This window comes from Aristolochia californica, unplaced genomic scaffold (genome assembly GCF_029961685.1).
Source record: "Aristolochia californica isolate CCGP_79_NKW_82.1479 unplaced genomic scaffold, dmAriCali1.0.hap1 SCAF_8, whole genome shotgun sequence".
NCBI lineage: Eukaryota > Viridiplantae > Streptophyta > Magnoliopsida > Piperales > Aristolochiaceae > Aristolochia > Aristolochia californica.
This window is the reverse complement of record NW_027182279.1, coordinates 2686917-2705941: the sequence shown is the minus strand read 5'-3', so window position 1 is coordinate 2705941 and position 19025 is coordinate 2686917. Positions and strand designations below refer to the sequence as shown.

Sequence of the window (19025 nt, the reverse complement as noted above, 5' to 3'; positions counted from 1 at the left end):
CTTTGTTCCTTTCGGGGATGTGGAGACTATAAATTTCCCTATCGACAATCTCTCTCTCGACGCTCATCGATGCCTAATCCCAAATCGATGAACATACAATAAGCCTCATTCTCTACTTTCAACTAGATTTTTTATTGTGCACATTAATATAAATATTTTATATTATATTTTGTATTGAGCACACTGACACAAAAAAATAATTCACTGTCACGTTACACAAGGCGAGTGAGATCATTTAATTAAATAGTTAAAACGGTTGCGAGAATTAAGTCCAGTCGGACACGTACAGTCAGAGTTATGGATAACCATGGGCCGCAACGGAGTGCGTGGCCCATGCTCTAGTGGCCTGTCTCATTAACTTGTCTCCGGACGACGTGGATGTAGCGGCATCGTTAATCCTCGTCTCAAGACTCGGACTGGGGGGACTCGGCAAAACCATATAAATTAGGTTCGTTCGCAAACGTCGCTGTTACGTGGAGACTCGACGGGAGAGAGTCATAACGAAAAAGTAAGCTCTGTTCGCCTTTTCTCTTTTCTGTCTGAACCTCGGTGCCCTAATCTCCAAATGTCTCCCTCTTCCATCTTTGACGGCAGACTCTACCTCGAATTCTCTCAGGGCTCTGCTTTGGTTTGAAGTTTGTCTCTGTAATTTAAGATCGTTGCTTTCGTTTTGTTTGCTCTGAGGTTGTTTGATGGGTTTTGGAGCGGATGTGGTGATTCTCGAAGAGAGATTGGTGTGTCGATGAACTTTGTGTCATTTTTTATGGAATCAGGCTTGATTATTTTTGGAAGAAAGTTGTGAAGATTTACTGATTTGGAGGAAATTTTGACTTCTTGAGGTCGGTTGGATTTTCTCTTCTGTTTTTTGTTTTTGGTTTTGGTTTTAAGTGATCTCTTAATCTTATCGATTGGTTGTTGTTGCCGCTATTGTGTCTTTTTAGTTATTTCTTTTCGTTTTAAAAAAAAAACTTTTCTTGTGGTTGTTTGTGTTCGAGTCCGGAATGGTGTTGATTAGTTTGTGGAATTTTTCTGCTTTTTGGGGTTTCCGTTGGGTTTTTGGGGTTGTATCAATCAACAGTCAATGGCTAAATGAAGAGAGAAGAATTATTGTGATTTTTTAGGTTCTTGAACTCTTGATTACAGTATTGCTGAATGAGAGTTTAACCTTTTTTTTTAGGTATTTGAAATCATCATTTTTCGCTTAGTGGAAGCTGTAATATTCAAGAATGAAACAGTTTTTTGAAATAATTGTCTGTTTAAATGTTACTACTCTAGTAGCACAATTATAAAATCAGTGCGTTTTAAATAGTATAAAGAAATTTTGGTATCCACGGATATTTCGTGAGGTAGTCGTTTTGAACCTTGAATTGCTATATGTTCGAGGTCCTTTTCTTCTACCTACTTCAGTTTCTTGTAGCTTTCTATATGGAATATAGTTGATTTTTATCGTGAATTGTGTTCCTCTTCATTTATTTGTCTTGCCTGGATAAGCTTTTCTCTTTTTGTTGAAAAATTTCAGCGGCTTAGGTCTGTGAGCTTCTCCTGTGCCATGTTTTGTTAGTCTTCGATTTGGATGTGTGCTTTATTTTTCAGTTGCTTGTTTTTTCCTCTTTACTCGTTGTTGTGCTCTGCTATCCTCAGCTGGGCTATCTTGTAGTGCTTCCACTTACAGATTACAAAATGTTTTTTTTACAGGTCTAATTTGCAAAAGGACCTTGGACTTCCATTTTTGAAACAGGAACTGACATACAAAATGCAGTGCAGATCACGAATCCATGCTGACCCTTCTCTTGCTCTTGACCGGTCTTTGAATTATGATGTTACAGATCAATTTGATCGAATCCCTGACTCCATTGTCCTCCTGATATTCAACAAACTTGCAGATGTACGTTCACTTGGTCGCTGTGCTGTTGTCACCAAGCGCTTCTACTCGCTAGTCCCACTTGTCCAGGATGTTTTCGTAAAGATTGACCGTGTGGTCTCTCTTGATGGAGACTGTGATGAGAGTCTTGACTCATCTTCACAGAAACCACGGAACCTCTTATCCCACCTCCTAAAGCTCATGTTCTTCACCTTCCTCAAACCCTTCCATCAGCTTCGCAACGGCAATAATGTGAACAAAGCTCTCCTCCCCCAGCTCTCTCACCACACTCCTGAACAGGTCCTAAAAAATTTTAAGCACGTCCAGAATCTCAGAATCGAATTGCCAGCTGGAGATGTTGGGACTGAAGATGGTGTTCTACTAAAATGGAAGGCTGAGTTTGGCAGCACGCTTCAAAATTGTGTTATTTTGGGTGGGACTCAAATAGAAAAGAAGCCTGCAGCTGACCAGGAAGCAGCAGAGGATAATGGTAGCATACCTGAATCTTTTTACACAAATGGAGGGTTGAAATTGCGGGTTGTTTGGACTATTAGTTCCCTGATTGCTGCCTCAACACGGCATTATTTGTTGAGGCCTATAATTAAGGATCATCAAACCTTGGAGAGTTTGATTCTGACAGATGCAGATGGGCAGGGGACATTGAGTATGGGGGTAGATCAGTTAAGAGAGTTCAGGGAGAAACCATTGGCGGCATCAGCTTCGTCCAGTAGGACACAGGTTCCTGCTTCAAATATGAAATTAAGATATGCTCCATATTTGGAGCTTCCAGAGGGGATGGGAATGCAAGGAGCAACTCTGGTGGCAATTAAGCCATCAGGGGAGGGATGTGGAAGCAGTCGGAAGGAGGTCGAGTCATTTGTTTCAGGGGCATTTGACGGTCCATTCAAGACAGCTGTAAAAGCCTTAGCAAAGCGAAGAACTTACTTATTGGAGATGAATGGTTTCTAGGAGATGAATGCTTGCTCTGGGTTCTGCAGCATCCGCATTCACCCTTGATGGTTTTGCTAAATTGGTAGTTAGAGCGAGACCCCACTGAGCATCAATGAGCAACTATGTTTTTTAAAGAGAGATGCCTGAGTTGTTTGAATGATGTGACCCTGCTCGTGGGCGCATTCTTTTCTTGCTTATATGTACAGTGATAACTATTTTGTGTTTGTTTATAAGCTTATATATTATCTACTCTGAAGTATTGTTACCTAAATTTACTTTTTTTTTTTTTGTGTTTGTTTAGTACAGACTTGAAATGAGATATTAAGTGCAGAGTACAGATGGTTGTGGGAATTTTTAGGTCATTTAATGTCACCCCAAAAATGTTATTAGATTTGGTGAGTAGTAAATGAATTTTTTACCTCAGGTTTTACCTGGCTCATTAATGCTGGCCATGAAGATCCCTTTTTAGGACACAATACAGGACCTTGTAGGAGGAATCCGATTGTCCTCGTCAATTTGCTTCTCTGATCTAAAAGCTTTGGCCTTCAATTCGGAGGTAATTTTAGTACTGGGGGTATCATAAAGTGGGTCAGTTAAACTATAAATGATATTTACACTAAATGGACATAATAAGCCAGGCCAAAAAGTAGAAGTTCCTTCGGATCAACAAAGTCAGAAGAGATCCCGACCAAAGAAATCCTGACAATGAAGAACCATGTTTCTTTGTTACATAACAGATTGGGGTTTAAGTGCTTCCAATATATAAATATATATATTTTTTACCAAGCCTTCGATTAATTCAACGGAAATGTCATCAATTGATATGAATGTAAAACAAACTTAATTCCAAAATAAGGTCATCTAAATGTCATATACCACCAATAGAATCTGTTTTAAATAGGGTCACACAATCACATGAAGAAGGTAAGTGAAACCCATGTTTCATTTATAAATGGGTTTCATTTATACTTTGCATATGATTAGTGGGAATTAGCTCATTATTATTACGTGTAATAGCAAATCTAAACTCACTATATAAACTTCAATGCTCCAAAAATGCGTATCAGAAGCGACCCCTTAGAGCGTTTGTCCTCGGATAGGTCTTACAAGGCCTTTTGTCCTCCCCAACCGCCATTGCACTGGAATCTTATCATTGGTCAGCACGCTCCATAGTTTATCGTTTATCGATGTCGTAGAAAAATTAAACGGGAAAATCGGACTCTGAAACCACCGAATCCGTTATGACAAGACGTTAATGGAGAAGAAGAAAACGAAGAACAGGAAAGCAGCAAGCAGTCAAGAGAGTAAAACATTGGGAGAGCCTGAAACGTGCATGTAAAAAAGGACATCCTCGTCACCAAACGCTCATTTATTTTTCTTTCGTCGATATTCACTAGATTGCTCTCCATGAGAATATCGCTCTCCTTTTGTTTTTTATTTCCGTGTCCAGCCACGAAGTACTTGAAAGCAGGCCACACTGGACCAGACCCCTCTCTTTCTTCTCTCTTTCGATCGTCTGTTCTGAGTGTTTCGGTTTCTGCAGTCTTGGGAATCCTAGGTTGAAGAAGAAGAAGAAGAGACTGGGGGAACAAATGGGTGCTCAGAGGAAAGCACCGAAGGCCTCTGCGAAGAAGAAATCGACCACCCTCCAGTACCTCTTCGACTTGGACGCGATCGCCAATGGCGACTGCGAGAGCCCTTCTCACGATTCGGAAATGGAAGAACTTCTCTCGATGATCTCCATCTGTTCCTTCGTTTTCACCTTCACAGACCCAGAAGAGTCCCCGGCTCAGCAAGCGCTGAAGAGACACAAGCTCAATCAGGTCCTCTCCGTCATCAGATCATCAAGGAAACCATTAGAAGATCAAATCTTGTCGCCGCTCTTCTCCATGCTCGCCGACAATCTCTTCCGCCCTCTTCCTCCCCCCTTCAGCGCTTCCATCCCGTCGGGACTTTTGGACGAAGAAGAGCTCTATTCTTTGTATAGCCCTGCTTGGCCCCACCTCGTCCTCGTCTACGACATCCTCAACAGGCTCGTTCTGAGTATCGAGCCCCAAATACTCCGAACTCACATCGACCAACCCTTCCTTCTCAACCTCCTGAATTTATTCAACAGCGAAGACAGACAAGAAAGAGACGCCCTGAAGAACATCTACCACCGTATATATTCCAAATGTGCGTTCTACCGCTCCTTCATGAGGAAATCCATGAGCGATGTGTTTCTCCGCTTCGTTTACGACACACAACGCCATTGTGGGATCGGAGAACTGCTTGAGATATGGGGAAGTATCATCAACGGATTTACTCTTCCGCTAAAGGAAGAACACAGGCAGTTCTTGATGAGGGTTCTCATTCCCCTGCACAAGCCCAAAGGGATCCTGACTTACTATAGGCAGTTGGCTTACTGTGTGACGCAGTTCGTGCACAAAGAGCCTTCGCTTGGCGGGGTAGTGGCTAAGGGGATTCTGAGATATTGGCCTATCGCGAATTGGCAGAAAGAGGTCTTGATTATAGGGGAGATGGAGGAGTTGATTGAGTATATTGATCCTGAAGAGTTTGTCAGATTTGCAATACCTATTTGTTCACAAATTGCCCGATGCATGACCAGTTGGAATGCCCAGGTGAGTCCCTATCAGATCTCTGTGCTGTTTAAAGATCAAAATTCCTAATTTGTTTCTATCCCTTCTGGGTCTCAATTCTCATATTGTTGAGCATTCTAATCTAATACAAACTCAGTAATTTTGTTCAGGTGGCAGAGCGGGCATTGTATGTATGGAACAATGGGCATTTTGTTAGAATGACATCAGTGGCTATGGAGAAGGTACTTCCAGCAATAGTGGAAGCCCTTGAGAAGAACCTGAATTGGCACTGGAGCAAAGCCATCAGGCAACTAACATTAGATGTCAAGTCGGTGCTGGAAGATATGGAGCCTGTCCTCTACTCCAAATGCCTCCAAGAGATCAATCTCCGAGCATCTGCTACCGATCAAGAGGAGGAGAAGAGAAAATTGATGTGGGAAAGACTAGAAATGGCTGCAGCTAATACCCAGTTAGCTTCGCATTCATGTAGTACACCTGTATCTAATTAATAAGATCGGTGAAAAGGATTTATAATTTTGCAAGGTAGACCCTCAAAGAAGTGGAAGGTACCTTGTACAGCAAGGACAAAAAAAAAAAAAAAAAAATCCGACTGAAGATCAAAGCGAAGGGTAAGGCTTTACCTAGTATCGGATTTGCTTGCAGTGACAGGACTAGTACCGTAAATGAGACCCTTTCATCCCATATTAAAAATGTTTTATTCATTTAACAACTCCCATGGTTTTAAGGATTTCGTAGACCAATGAATCGCCTCTTGGTCAGATGGAAAAGCCACCTCCCCGTCCAAGATTCAAATCCTCGATAGGATGAAGAGGATGTGTGCACTTTCTGCACAAGTAATGGTTGGAGATAAGATACTCTTGTCCAGTTGTACCCTGTCAAGAAAACTTGAACTAGCTTCCATGATATCCAAATACAATAATCTTATGTATCTTTAGAGTTAGAATATCTACCTGTAACCCATGCCTGAGTCCACATCCAGCTACCTCACAATTTTTTTTTATGCAGAAACTGCACTTCTCTTGCATGAAAACACATTTTTATTCATCCAGGTAAACCTTAGGACCAGAACTCTCCTTCCAATCAGAGAACTCGAGGTCATCTTTTGCCTTCTTACTTGAGACACCAACCAACAAACTGGGGCTAAAGAGTCTCCACTCGCCCAATCTTAAACATAAATTCTCCTTTTTAGTTCTTGGTTCACTACTTCAGTCAGGCAACCAAGATTGTCTCTTCATGTAAGATCCACATTACGCTATTCCAAAGTTTTATACTGAGATACGATGAACCAGGTATGCATCATGGGGAATCTCAAAACAATGAAATAGTTGGATTTCAATTATCACAGGAAAAGCTACCCCCGCTCCCATGGTGCAGCTGTACGAAGATACGACTGGCAAGTGAATCCTTTTTAGCCAGAACGTTTTTGCAATTAACCCGTTGAAAGCCACTGGAAATTGTCAGGCTCTTCTTCAATTCGATTCATTCACAAAAACATGATACAACACAGAAGATCATCACCATTTTTCAAGCCTTCTCCAGGGATTGATTGTGACGCAGATGACTTTTCCGGTATGGAGCACTATCTGAACCATCTCCCAGCTCTTCACTGTCATATTTCCCCAATTTTCTGCATTGGCATAGCAAATTTTACCATGAATGTCTCCAAAATGCTTTTGGGTTTGATTTCCTTGTAGCACTAGTTTTCCTTGTACAAGACCTGCAGAATATTCAATGAAAAACAATTCTTTTTTCATCTTCAAAAGTGAAGACCAAAATATATAGAAGATATGGTACAAAAGTAGATCACTGGTAACCTACCATTAATACTACAGTAAATCCTTTTTGGAAACATTTTGATTTGATTCTTTTGGCCACGATGTTGCACCACATGGACCTGGATTTTATATTTTTTTGGAAACTCTGACCATGAATCAGAACCTGGACAATAACTAGTTCTTAAGCTTAATCAATTCAATGATGATTCTGAAGGAAAAAATCTATTGACTGCAGCAATACCTGGTTTACAAATGAAAAACAATGAGCTAAGTCTGGCCTTCAAACAGCCGTCTTTGATGCTTCGCTTGCTTCTTTCTGCCTTTCCGCAGCCTATTGGACAAGAATGGTTGTTTTCTTTTCAAGTCAATCTAAAACTTCCAGTGAATAATAGTCATTTATACGAAAAAAGGAATAAGAACCAAAATAATTTGTATCAATCAAAAACACTTAAGAAATACTTAAAAAAACAAATTAATGAGCGAGAGTTGAAACATATCAATGTGACAAATGGACACATTCAATAATCCCTACAATTCTGAAGCTCATCAATAGCAAGGTACAAACATGTGATGAGTTTCTAAACAGAACTAAAGCAATGTCATGAAGGCACAAATTTCTCAATCACTAGAAACAGTTTAAAAGGAAATAAGATGAACTTTTTGCAAGGCCAGTACAAAACTACAAGAGAATAATTGAAAACGATAATTTATCATGACCATTTTTTATCACAGACAAAATGACAGGAACTCAGCAATCTACAAGTACTAAGATTTTCAAAAGAAATGAAATACACAAATAAATGGTTCCAAGAGCATTGCAAAAACCTTTCGGAGCTTCACCAGTATGGAATCATCAATAGCAAGGTACAAGCATGCGATGAGTTTCTAAACAAAACTAAAGCAATGTCATGAAGGCACAAATTTCTCGATCACTAGAAACAGTTTAAAAGGAAATAAGATGAACTTTTTGCAAGGCCAGTACAAAACTACGAGAGAATAATTGAAAACGATAATTTATCATATCCATTTTTTATCACAGACAATATGACAGGAGTTCAGCAATCTACAAGTACTAAGATTTCCAAATGAAATGAAATACACAAATAAATGGTTCCAAGAGCATTGCAAAAACCTTTCGGAGCTTCTCCAGTATGGAATCATCAATAGCAAAGTACAAACATGTGATGAGTTTCTAAACAGAACTAAAGCAATGTCATGAAGGCACAAATTTCTCAATCACTAGAAACAGTTTAAAAGGAAATAAGATGAACTTTTTGCAAGGCCAGTACAAAACTGCAAGAGAATAATTGAAAACGATAATTTATCATGACCATTTTTTATCACAGACAAAATGACAGGAACTCAGCAATCTACAAGTACTAAGATTTCCAAAAGAAATGAAATACACAAATAAATGGTTCCAAGAGCATTTCAAAAACCTTTCGGAGCTTCTCCAGTATGGAATCTTCATTTTTCTGATAACCAGCACCAACAAGATGGTCCAGATTTGGAGGATCTGCTGCAGCATTTATTGTACGAGAGATGCTTGGCACATCAGCTGAAGAGGGTTCAAGAGGAAGCACAAGCAAAGGGTTTGACAGCTTGCCACACATTTTATGTGTTGCAGCAACCTGGCAAATGACATGCCACAGTTATTCTCTGCCAAGTAAAACAACAACCAGAAAGCTATCTGTGCTGATCTTGGATTTAAACTTCAAACGGCATTCATTTAATCACAAGGAATTATGCACAAGAATAGAAAGGCAATTTCATAAAAAAAAAAAAATAGAAAGGCAATTTCAAACAAATTATATTCATATGGACCCTAGTCCATCTAAGCTTGGTGTACCCAATATTTAATTAACCATTAAATTCGAATTTAATGACTTGAAACTTGATATGTTCTTATTCTATAATACTTCGTATCCCATACATTCATGATTAATATGGTTTTGAAAATTTTCTTTATTTTACTTGTTAAGTTGGGTCTAAGGCCCATCCCAAAATGACTAGCCAAGTTAGGAAACCTCTTTTCCAGCTAATAAACTCAAGATTTGTTTTACTCACTAATCTATGTGGGACTAATCCTTAACACTCCCTCTCACGTGTAGGCCCTCTTTTGTGGCTCTACAAGTGGATAATTTAGATATAGGCCCTCTTTTGTAGCTCTTCAAGTGGATAGTTTAGGTGTAGGTCCTCTTTTGTGGCTCTACAAGTGGATAGTTAGATGTAGGCCCTCTTTTGTGGCTCTACAAGTGGATAATTTAGGTGTAGGCCCACATATGAATACCCGGTCTGATACCATGTTAAGTTGGGTCCAAAGCCCATCCTAAAATGACTAGCAAACTTAGGAAACCTCTTTTCCAGCTAATAAACTCAAGATCTTTGTACTCACTAATCTATGTGAGCCTATTCCTTAACATTACCAACTTTTAATAACAAAATTGAGATAATGGCATTGCCATAATAGAATAAATAAAAGGCATCCTCATAAATAATGTGACTTTCCTAAGAAAAAAAAGTAGGGTGCAGTCAAGGTTGAGTCCAGCCTCCTTTCTCTCATGCACAAATTAGTGCACTATTTTGAACATAAAGGTGTTTCTTTCATAAAACTTACAGACTTATTCAGGTACTTAATTAAACTCTATTTCAAACACAATCACATGTGACATTCGTTAGAATACTGGTATTGGGGAATTCTCGTAATTTCACAATCTCATATTGGTCTCATGTGGCTACAGCAAGCTAGACGACTTATCACGACTTTATATTTCAAGTTTCATTTAATTCTGATATGTATTTCTGAAGTTATACATATTTTTGTAATAAGGAGCAGAATGGTCCTTTCATGTAAAACTCACATAAGTGAATGGGATAAAGAGGGCTCGATCTTTTCAGCCCTGAATTCATCGCAGCTCTTCAAAGCTGCTTCTCCCTCTCCTTAGTCTCTCGATTTTCCTCCTTTCTTCCTCTTTAATCCTCTTAATCTTGCAATTCTACAACATTAAGACATGAAACAACTTTTATCTGACAGTAATGTAGCTACCACACAAATTAACCACTACCAACAGTGCATACGTACAAAAAAATATAATAGAAACAACATGAGAGATGACGCGATTGGAAAAGATACAGACAGATTATAAAAAAACAACATCAGGATGTCCAACAATTTGTTATCAATTTTCTCCCAAAGGATGTCATCTAATACCTTTCAAGATAAGAAGCAAGGTTTCAATCTCCTACAGCAAATTGCCACTTCCAAGGAGCTTTACTTTACTTTTTTTCTTTTTTATGGAAAAGGGAACTTTTCTTTACTTGTTTCAGAGGAGACACCTACAAATTTAATATATTCCTACTCAATCTTGAGGCAATATCTTTTCAACACCTAATTCATCAAGCATTCATGATCAACAACATGACTTCTTTAGATGTCTTCAACAAGACATTCATCATGGTTACGCTAAACATACCAAGTAACTGCTAGAGTAGTTGCTTCCAGAAAGTCCTTATCTCTCTTAAAAATCTGAGATATATTCCTACTTCACAGTACATTAACCATAATTCAGGAAAAAGAAGCAGAGGTCGGCCAGACCAGACCCAACCTGAAAACCCAGGGATGAGTATTAGATTTCACCTCATGGGTCGGGGATGGAGCTAGGAAAAAAAAACCATTGGGTTTCAGGTTTCCCCGAACCAAACCCGTGCCAAACCCAACTCGCAGGATTTTATACGTGTAATGGCCTTTAAAAATATATAAATGACACATATTTTATTATACAAAGATGTAATTTTATAATTTTCTTAGGGGTATAAACTTGTAATAGGATTTTTGTGGTGAATTGAGATTTTTGTAAGTTTTTAAACAAAACTATAGTTTTTACAGGTTTATAAAAATTTTAAATGAGCTATTATCTTAAGGACTGGGCGGGGATGGGCTGGGGATTGATCAATAATGGAGGGTTGGGGTGGGGGGACGGGGTGTGGATGGGTTGGGACGTTCGGTTTTTTTTTTCAGGTTTGAGTTTGGGATCAAGGTTTAAGGATGGGTTCAGGTTTTGGGAAATCCGTCCCCGAACTGACCCATGCCCACCCATTGTGGAGACATCTCTTGGTCTACTACCAAGTTAAATAATACAAAGCAGAACACTCAATATATTACAGATCACAAGATGGCAGAGATTTCTAAGAGATTAAAGCATGTCCTAGACACTTCTGACAGCAACTAAACTTCCCAGAAATTCAATTTGCAAAGAAAATAGTTGAGGAAGCTCAAGAAAGAGAAGGAATTTTGAACCAAAACTTGCAAACAGCTGCAAACATTTATGATAAAATTATACCAGCTGAAATAATTTCCTTTGTGATATCAGCAAAAGGAGGCCAGGAATCTTAACAAAGAGAAAAGTAGGAGGTATAGAAAAGCCGCATACCAATATTGTGGTAGATCTATGTCAAACTAAAAAGGAGAACTCATAAATTAAAATATTAGAGATTCAATAGAAAAAATGCAGGCGAGCAAATAAGAAAGAACCCTTTGAGATGGTTTGAACGTGTCTGACAGAGACTTTCTGTGCCAAGTAGAAGGTTTTTGACTAAAAGATGAGGTACAGACAAGAAATAGATGAGGTAATAAATATAAGAGGACCAAACTAGTAATGGACCTAGCAACTCGTAGTTTGTTCACTAGCCTGTCAAGGAATTTCTTTCAGATCAAGATAAAAGCAAAGGCGTCTAGCGTCTGATTTGAAGATATTTTAAGTTCAATCAGGTAGGATAGCAAATTACACCCACTAATTTCACACGTCAACTTGGGGCAATGATTTATTCTTTAATGAAGTCAAAATTTCAATATCTGCATAGAACAGAAAATACTGGAATAGAACATTGAACTTGGATATTATTCAGCAAGGAAAGCAAAAAAAAAACAACTTACCGCAGCTTCTTTTGATGCCATGACAACTAGAGCAGACCTTTTCTTTTTGGCCCCTGTCCGGATTACCACATCTTCAACCTCTCCAAATTTCCCAAATAATTCCCATAACCTCGTTGAGTCATACTCTTCCCCACCCTTTTCCCATGAAACCTTTAAAATCTTCTCTTTATTCAGAGCGAGCCCACTACTTGTGCCCTCTTTTTCCTTCTCCTCCAGCCCAACTTTCACCGCATCTGTCCTTTTCTTTGCAAGCATCTCCCTGATTTTTGCAATTTCTTTCTGAAATTTCTTCTTAGCTTCCTCCTCTTGTTTCCTCAATTTCTCCTGTGGATCTGGAACAAAAGATGCCTGCTCACGAGCTTCCAAATCAGATACCATTTTCCGCCGCTTGGCGTCCAAATGATAATCACGGCGCACACGCTCAAGTTTTGCACGGATGAGATCATCAAAAGCCTTTCTTGCAGTCTCACTTTTAAGGATCTGGAAGGAGGATTGGAGCTGCTGGAATTTCGATTTGGCGAGTGGATCATTCAAGTTTTTGTCTGGATGAATTTGGCGAGCTTTTGTTCGATATGCCTTTTCAATCTCCTTGAGAGTAAGTTTCATGCCTTCTTCCCCAGAAGGCAGGCCAAGGATTTCGTAATGGTCAACGTCAGCGTCCATGGTAAAAGTGCGGCTACAAATCTTCTGAACCTGTCTGGAATTCCGGTATTCAATTAGAAGGCAAAAATTAGAAGCTGAAGAGGAAAATCTAATCTTAGATATAAATTTTGTTTGGTTCTTTCCGTTCAGCAAACGCCAAAAGAACCAAACTCTATCTCCTTGACCATCTATATCACCATTCTTCATAATCAGTATATGTAAGAAACCGCGATAGAAAGTGAGACCGGCGTCTTAACATGTACAACTCCACACCTTTTTTAAATTCTCAAAATCAACCGATAAAAATAACTTCAACGGATTCTACTTAGAGTATGAACTAGGAGTTGCATTCGATGTGGTTGAATACACTTCGTAAGAATCAAAAAACAAAAGAAGAGAACAGAACAATGACAAAGTGGAAAATTAAAATTTTATTCACAAATCATGATAATGAGAAGGGGAGAAAGAAAAATTGACCTGCTTTGCTCGAATAGAAGTCTGAAGAGCGTGCTAAATCGGACAATTCAATGGCGAGAAAGAATAAGAGGCAACGGGAACTTTAGGGTTTCGAAACAAGCAAACAGGAGTCCACAAATAGCTTATGTAACGGGCCGCCGAGGGCGAGACAAGATAGGGTAAGTCGCCACCGAGTCCGACGGTGAGATATTGGCCAGGGAAGTGTACAATAAGGTTTTGACTGAAAGTGAATGTCGCCCCGAGCTGTCGGGAAGCGAACCCAGAGGCGGTAATCAGCCGAGGAAGGAGCTTATTTGTCCTCGGCTCGAGCTAAAACTTAAACATGCCAAACTTGAGATTTTTCAAGCAAAACGCTCGAAAAATTATGCTGGTTTATTAATATTTAATATTATTAATAACTTATATTTACTCTTTCTTTTAGTCAGCCGAAGATCCGCCTTTTAGGGGGGGGGCACGTCGTCTTCCCTCCCACCCGCCTGCCAATCTGAAAAACAAAAAAAAAAAAAAAAAGGAAACTGAAGAAAAAAGCGGGAGCAGGGGGGCCTGCTAAACCTGCCTCCCTTATCTTGCTCCCCGCCGGATGAAAAGAGAACGAGAAAAGGGAGGATCCGATCCCTCCCCCTCTGCGTCGCCCTTCTGCTGATGCGGTAGGGCAGAGCGAGGAAGGGCGGAAATACTCGCTAACACTTTCGCCTTCGTCATCATTAATTTTTGCTTCAAGATGGGACTCGCCATCAGGTACAACCCGATCTTCAAGGGGTACTTGTGACTTAGCAAGTGCAGTTTGCACCGGTTGCTTTTTTAATGATTGGTGAGCTTATCGGTTTTCTGATGTATGTCAGGCGTATCAACCGTGTCGGCCTTTAGTGGGCCGATACATCTTATGTAGGATTGAACTAAAATTATTATCTAAATAATTACTAATCGGACCTTGATGTGGGCAAGACTCTTTAATCGGGTCCCAACGGACCTCAATAATATAATTGGACTCGTAAATGGCGCTGAAGGATCCGAATCTATGGGCCGCAGACCGGATCTTGGGAACTCCGTTTCGACTAGACCGGAGTGTCACCGTCCTTGACACGTCACTCCGTGATGTCACACGAAAAGTCTTATACCAGCCACGCGGTTTTGAATTCTTCACACTCACGAGCCCTGACTCCAGGGCATTTTTGTCATTTAAATAATACCAAATGTTACTAAAAATTATGCTGAGTTGCTTCAGGCGTGTTTAGTCAGACGACTACTTGAGAAACAGAAGCTGGAGGCGTTTCCTGGAAACGGAGAACCACCGCCCTACCCAGATCGTCATATTTCCCTCCCAACTACCTCCATTGATCTGGCTATTTCCTGTTGAATTCTAGGGCTTTCGAGCTCTCTGCTCTAAAATTCTTTAATGGCGAAACCGGGCCGCCATTCGCGGATGCTCCTTGGTCGGAGAGCCTCTTCTTTCACGCTCATCTTGTCAATGCTTCTCATGCTCTCGCTCGTCCTGCTGATACTTCTCGCTCTCGGTATCCTTTCGCTTCCAGTCAACACGAGCAGAGATTCTCCCAAGGCTGTAGATCTCACTACCGTTATGGATGTCAGTAACAGGAAGTATGTTGATTTGCATCTGATGAAATTTCAGGTCAATTTTAGTTGCTGAGTGTTTCTTTTTTACATTTTGTAGTAGTAGTTTGTAATTTCGCTTCATTTTTTTATCGCAGGAGTGAGGGAAGGGAAGAAAGCGGGGAGCGATGGACAGAGGTCCTTTCCTGGGAGCCGCGGGCGTTTATTTTCCACAATTTCCTGGTGAGCTGCTGACATTATATTATTATCACTAGCTTTTCGTGCATGAGGAGATATCCATGTGCATTTACATCTGTAGCTGCCAATGTGAGTTGTCGATGTGGTCAAGTTGGTTTTATGCTTCTTCTTTTTATTCGGATCGGTATGTTGATGTTCCGTTTTAGTTCACTTTATGCTTCTGAATGTGGTTATTAAGTGTTCTACTAATAGTTTACAAATAATTGTTGATGAAAATGGAACGCTCCGACTATCAAAACAACCTGCTGAGGATGTGATATTAAGACGTATAATCTCTTTGTCTGCTGTCATGTGCACAAAGGAACAGGTTAGAAAAGTGGCTTGCACCAAATTATTGTGTAGTTGACCTCGAATTGACTTTCGAAATTGAAGTTTTAGTATGGAAGTGCACAATGACAGCGTGTACCTGTCTCTAATTAGAGCTTTTATGAAAAAAGAAAAAAAAGAGTTTTGGGAAGCCGTTTTGGTAAAGTACCAAAATTGAAACGATGAGTGATACTGTTAAATTTTGTGAATTACGGAAGAAAAAATTCAGCTAGTAGTTCTTTTTCAGCTCGGGTATAGATTTATGATTTTTAGGGCTGCTTTCAATCAGTGCCAGCAAGATCACGGGAGTCAACAGTTTTGCTTCTCTTTACAATTAGCAAGTGATGTCTCCCGCATATTTTGAAGGTTCTAATTGTCTGGTCTATCAGTGCCTGTGTTCTCTACTAGGATCCTTCTATGTTGATCTCTAACTGCAATACAGCAGTTAGGAAAATAAAAAATTGTAAATGCTTCTGTGAGTTGTTCTTTTTATTCTCTGATTGTTTTATTTTAGCAATGCAGGATAGTTTGTATTCCTACCAAATGTACTTGCTCTTTTTCTTTGTTTGTGTAACTTTTTGTATCAGTCAAGCTCTTGAATGCTTGTCATTGGTGCCATCTTGGAAATTTATTAGTTATATAACAGATAATGATTTGGATGTTCTGTGCAGTCCAAGAATGAATGTGAATACCTTATTGAACTTGCCAAGCCTCATATGGAAAAGTCAACAGTTGTTGATAGCAAAACTGGTCAAAGTAAAGACAGCAGGTTTGCATTTATCTCTCCATGTTCTAATGTCCATTTCTGTTAAAAACCAACTGCTTCTAACTGAAATATCGTGAGCCAATTTTTTATCCTGCAGGGTTCGTACAAGTTCGGGCACGTTCCTTAGGAGAGGACGTGATAAAATCATCCGAGCTATAGAGAAAAGGATTGCAGATTTCACCTTCATACCTGCAGGTATGCATTTTGTAAGAGCACTCATTGAGCCATTCTTTTCACATTCTCTCCCAATATTACATTCTGCAAGACATACTTTTTTACTGGGTGTAATATAGCTTTTCTTTTTCTATAATGTGCTGCTGACATAGCCTCTTATTATTTTATTTACATTAATAGCTCTCTTTCATTGCCCTGTTTTTTTCTTCTTTTTTTTAAAATATTTTCTAATTGTCGTTGCTTTACAGATCATGGGGAGGGGCTTCAAATTCTCCACTATCAGGTTGGACAGAAATATGAACCTCATTATGATTATTTCCTTGATGAGTTCAATACCAAAAATGGGGGTCAGCGGATCGCTACTGTTCTTATGTATCTGTATGTGCTTTACTCCTTTCAACTGCACAAGTCCTTGCCATGTTCCATAAAATGCTTCATGTGCTCCACCTTGATTTTCACTTTTATTTTTACTCATACATTTTCAATTGTTGATGCCAGCTCGGATGTGGAAGAAGGTGGTGAGACAGTATTTCCTGCTGCCAAAGTAAATAGCAGTTCCTTACCAGGATTTCCTGAGTTATCCGAATGTGCCAAGAAGGGCTTGTCAGTAAAGCCAATGATGGGAGATGCCTTACTTTTCTGGAGCATGAGGCCTGATGCTACTTTAGATCCGTCAAGTTTGCATGGTGATTCCCTCTATTTTTCTTTCTCAAAGTGCTATTATTTTGTCAATTACTCATCTTTGGCATGTCTTGTTAGTTTTAATAGGTGTAGTTCAGTCTATGGACTAAATGTTGGTCTATTTATATGTTAATTGTCTTTCTCATTTTCCAGGTGGTTGTCCTGTAATTAAAGGCAATAAGTGGTCCTCCACAAAGTGGATGCATATCAATGAGTACAAAATTTGACCTGCTATATTCAAGGTATGAAGCATAGATTGTAGTTTATACTTTTGGAGTAATGTCGGATATTAGTTTAGCTGTTGGGTGACAACTTGTCTTCAGTCCGGAGGACTGAAATGATTTTCAACTTTTTGCATTAGGGGGGTGGGGGTTAATCGCCTTGAAATACTTGTACTAGTCTGGCATAGTTGCTCTTTCAAGAGTCTTGGTATTAGTTTGAAATATTTTGTACTAGCAATGTGCCATATTTTACTTTGCTATTGTTTTACCATCTTTTGTCATAAGCGTAGTCTGCCAATGTAGTCCAAGCAGTAGAGTATTGAATTGCTTTTATCTTGGTTTGTGGATTGCCAGGTGATATGTACTTGATTCTTAGAAAGGTTCAGGGAGGAAGCAATCACTGATTTCTATTCAAAAGCCCCCAGTTTATGTTGAGTCTTATGATGTGGCTTTCATTATTCATTTAAAAAAGATAACTCTAGAATTATTGGTACCAATAGAATAGTTGGCTGAGGTTTGACAAATATTTTTTCGGAAGGCAAGATTTGACAAATTACGGCAGCTAATTAGCAGTCATAATTTTCATATTTTAATGGTCAGTACATTTTGCAAACCATGTGCTGATGTTTATTTATTATTTCTTTCTCCAGCAAAAATTGTGTTTGCCTTCCATTCATTATGCTACCCTAATCAAAGGCACTATTTGGTTGAAGCACAGACGTATTGCTAACCTCTACTGTTACTTTGAATGAACTAGTTCTTTCCTATTGTTAGCTTACATTCTCTTTGGTTTGGGTGGTAAAATGCTTGTAAGACACCGATCTCCCAAAATAGATAGTTATTGTGCCGTCTTAAAATAAAATATCATCATTAAAACCAAAACAAAAAAGAAAAGAAAAAATTTATTGTGAGTGAATCTTTTGTTACTTCTGCTATACGTGTTTTTTGGCTAAACTGTGAAGGACATTAAATTCCAAGCATTTCTTCTTTGCAGGCCTTCCAGGCTACGACGATCCATCTGCTCACGTGAGCCCTTTTAGTGCCTATGTGGCCGTGAGGTGATTGTCAATGCGCTACTGCAAGCTTTTTGTTCAAAATGTAGCCAAAGTGTAGAATGCATTCTTTTAGCATTTTCAGGTGCTTACTTGCCCTCAATTTTGATAATCTGCTAACTAGTGTAAGATTGGTACAAGAACAAAAAATAATGCTTCTCTAGAAGATGTTGAGAGTTGGCCGTAGCCGTGTTGTAAAACAGAGAACTGGATGTGGAATTAAAACACATGAAAATACGAGTGGAATGTTTCCTTTATTTCTTTCACCTTATTTTTGTTCGGACTCCAAACCACTGGGCGGGAAATTTTACTCAAGTTCGGTACTTTTTTAAGTGATTGCTGTTTAGTTGTTAGTATCAGTCATCTGGCAACTCAATTGGCCTGGAGCCAGATGGATTCAACTAGAATCAGTTCCATAGCGGTATGGTGGTTTTAGCCAATTATATATTCAGACAAGGTGTACTATGACTTAAAATTCGGATATTTTTCTGTTAATTTTTTTGATAAATAAGAATTTGTTACAACGCTTGGCCACACAACCGTTGTCCTTAGTACCGACTCAGAAATTGATACTAAATAACCATAGCTTTCCAACCCGATGGTCAACCCGCGACGGATATTTAGGCGTGAGAAAAGGGAGAAAACAAGCTTTACATTATCAACCAGATTCAGAAAAACTGGGAATCCCCGTCTAAAAATTACGTACACGTCAGAAGTATAAATGATTGATTTAAAACTAAAAATCATACACTATTGCTTATTAAAATTAGACTATAT

At 39.2% G+C, this 19025-nt stretch overlaps 4 protein-coding genes across 9 annotated transcripts; 3 read left to right on the top strand and 1 right to left on the bottom strand.

The window, feature by feature from the left end:
* The first annotated feature begins 486 nt into the window (after positions 1 to 486).
* Positions 487 to 3068, top strand: LOC137938991 (F-box protein At4g18380-like). Of its 3 annotated transcripts, none has more exons than XM_068784141.1 (2): positions 487 to 508; positions 1696 to 3068. In XM_068784141.1, the coding sequence occupies exon 2, from the start codon at positions 1754 to 1756 to the stop codon at positions 2828 to 2830; it is 1077 nt and encodes a 358-aa protein (XP_068640242.1). In that variant the 5' UTR covers positions 487 to 508; positions 1696 to 1753; the 3' UTR covers positions 2831 to 3068. The 3 variants fall into 3 exon arrangements, with proteins under 3 accessions (XP_068640242.1, XP_068640243.1, XP_068640240.1); XM_068784142.1 differs by lacking the exon at positions 487 to 508 and adding an exon at positions 524 to 734; XM_068784139.1 differs by lacking the exon at positions 487 to 508 and adding an exon at positions 524 to 839.
* Positions 3069 to 4278: 1210 nt separating this feature from the next.
* On the top strand, positions 4279 to 5918 carry LOC137939060 (serine/threonine protein phosphatase 2A 57 kDa regulatory subunit B' beta isoform-like). Its single transcript, XM_068784230.1, has 2 exons — positions 4279 to 5433; positions 5562 to 5918. Exons 1-2 carry the CDS (start codon positions 4405 to 4407, stop codon positions 5898 to 5900), a joined length of 1368 nt encoding a protein of 455 aa, XP_068640331.1. The 5' UTR covers positions 4279 to 4404; the 3' UTR covers positions 5901 to 5918.
* Positions 5919 to 6149: 231 nt separating this feature from the next.
* Positions 6150 to 13697, bottom strand: LOC137939061 (uncharacterized). 3 transcript variants are annotated; one of them, XM_068784233.1, is made up of 7 exons: positions 13240 to 13697; positions 12121 to 12817; positions 8627 to 8818; positions 7429 to 7556; positions 7231 to 7350; positions 6363 to 7156; positions 6150 to 6237 (listed from the first exon to the last, which is right to left on the bottom strand). In XM_068784233.1, the coding sequence occupies exons 2-4, from the start codon at positions 12781 to 12783 to the stop codon at positions 7455 to 7457; spliced, it is 957 nt and encodes a 318-aa protein (XP_068640334.1). In that variant the 5' UTR covers positions 12784 to 12817; positions 13240 to 13697; the 3' UTR covers positions 6150 to 6237; positions 6363 to 7156; positions 7231 to 7350; positions 7429 to 7454. The 3 variants fall into 3 exon arrangements, with proteins under 3 accessions (XP_068640334.1, XP_068640333.1, XP_068640335.1); XM_068784232.1 differs by having other exon boundaries at positions 6363 to 7129; XM_068784234.1 differs by having other exon boundaries at positions 6363 to 7129; positions 7429 to 7518.
* A 789-nt stretch (positions 13698 to 14486) lies between these two features.
* On the top strand, positions 14487 to 18503 carry LOC137938731 (probable prolyl 4-hydroxylase 3). Of its 2 annotated transcripts, none has more exons than XM_068783752.1 (8): positions 14487 to 14838; positions 14949 to 15033; positions 16026 to 16123; positions 16218 to 16315; positions 16543 to 16672; positions 16793 to 16980; positions 17129 to 17217; positions 18191 to 18503. In XM_068783752.1, exons 1-7 carry the CDS (start codon positions 14636 to 14638, stop codon positions 17200 to 17202), a joined length of 876 nt encoding a protein of 291 aa, XP_068639853.1. In that variant the 5' UTR covers positions 14487 to 14635; the 3' UTR covers positions 17203 to 17217; positions 18191 to 18503. The 2 variants fall into 2 exon arrangements, with proteins under 2 accessions (XP_068639853.1, XP_068639854.1); XM_068783753.1 differs by lacking the exon at positions 18191 to 18503 and adding an exon at positions 17551 to 18165.
* The last annotated feature ends 522 nt before the right edge of the window (positions 18504 to 19025 follow it).

What these genes read in the sequence shown, in the direction of transcription:
- LOC137938991 (XM_068784141.1), top strand. Translation starts at nt 1,754, where the DNA reads ATGCAGTGCAGATCACGAATCCATGCTGACCCTTCTCTTGCTCTTGAC.
- LOC137939060 (XM_068784230.1), top strand. Translation starts at nt 4,405, where the DNA reads ATGGGTGCTCAGAGGAAAGCACCGAAGGCCTCTGCGAAGAAGAAATCG. An exon ending in TGACCAGTTGGAATGCCCAG is followed by an intron (nt 5,434 to 5,561) that starts GTGAGTCCCTAT and finishes AATTTTGTTCAG; the next exon opens with GTGGCAGAGCGGGCATTGTA.
- LOC137939061 (XM_068784233.1), bottom strand. Translation starts at nt 12,783, where the DNA reads ATGGACGCTGACGTTGACCATTACGAAATCCTTGGCCTGCCTTCTGGG. An exon ending in TGGCATCAAAAGAAGCTGCG is followed by an intron (nt 8,819 to 12,120) that starts GTAAGTTGTTTT and finishes GTCATTTGCCAG; the next exon opens with GTTGCTGCAACACATAAAAT. An exon ending in TACTGGAGAAGCTCCGAAAG is followed by an intron (nt 7,557 to 8,626) that starts GTTTTTGAAATG and finishes TGGAAGTTTTAG; the next exon opens with ATTGACTTGAAAAGAAAACA.
- LOC137938731 (XM_068783752.1), top strand. Translation starts at nt 14,636, where the DNA reads ATGGCGAAACCGGGCCGCCATTCGCGGATGCTCCTTGGTCGGAGAGCC. An exon ending in TTATTTTCCACAATTTCCTG is followed by an intron (nt 15,034 to 16,025) that starts GTGAGCTGCTGA and finishes TGTTCTGTGCAG; the next exon opens with TCCAAGAATGAATGTGAATA. An exon ending in GCTACTGTTCTTATGTATCT is followed by an intron (nt 16,673 to 16,792) that starts GTATGTGCTTTA and finishes TGTTGATGCCAG; the next exon opens with CTCGGATGTGGAAGAAGGTG.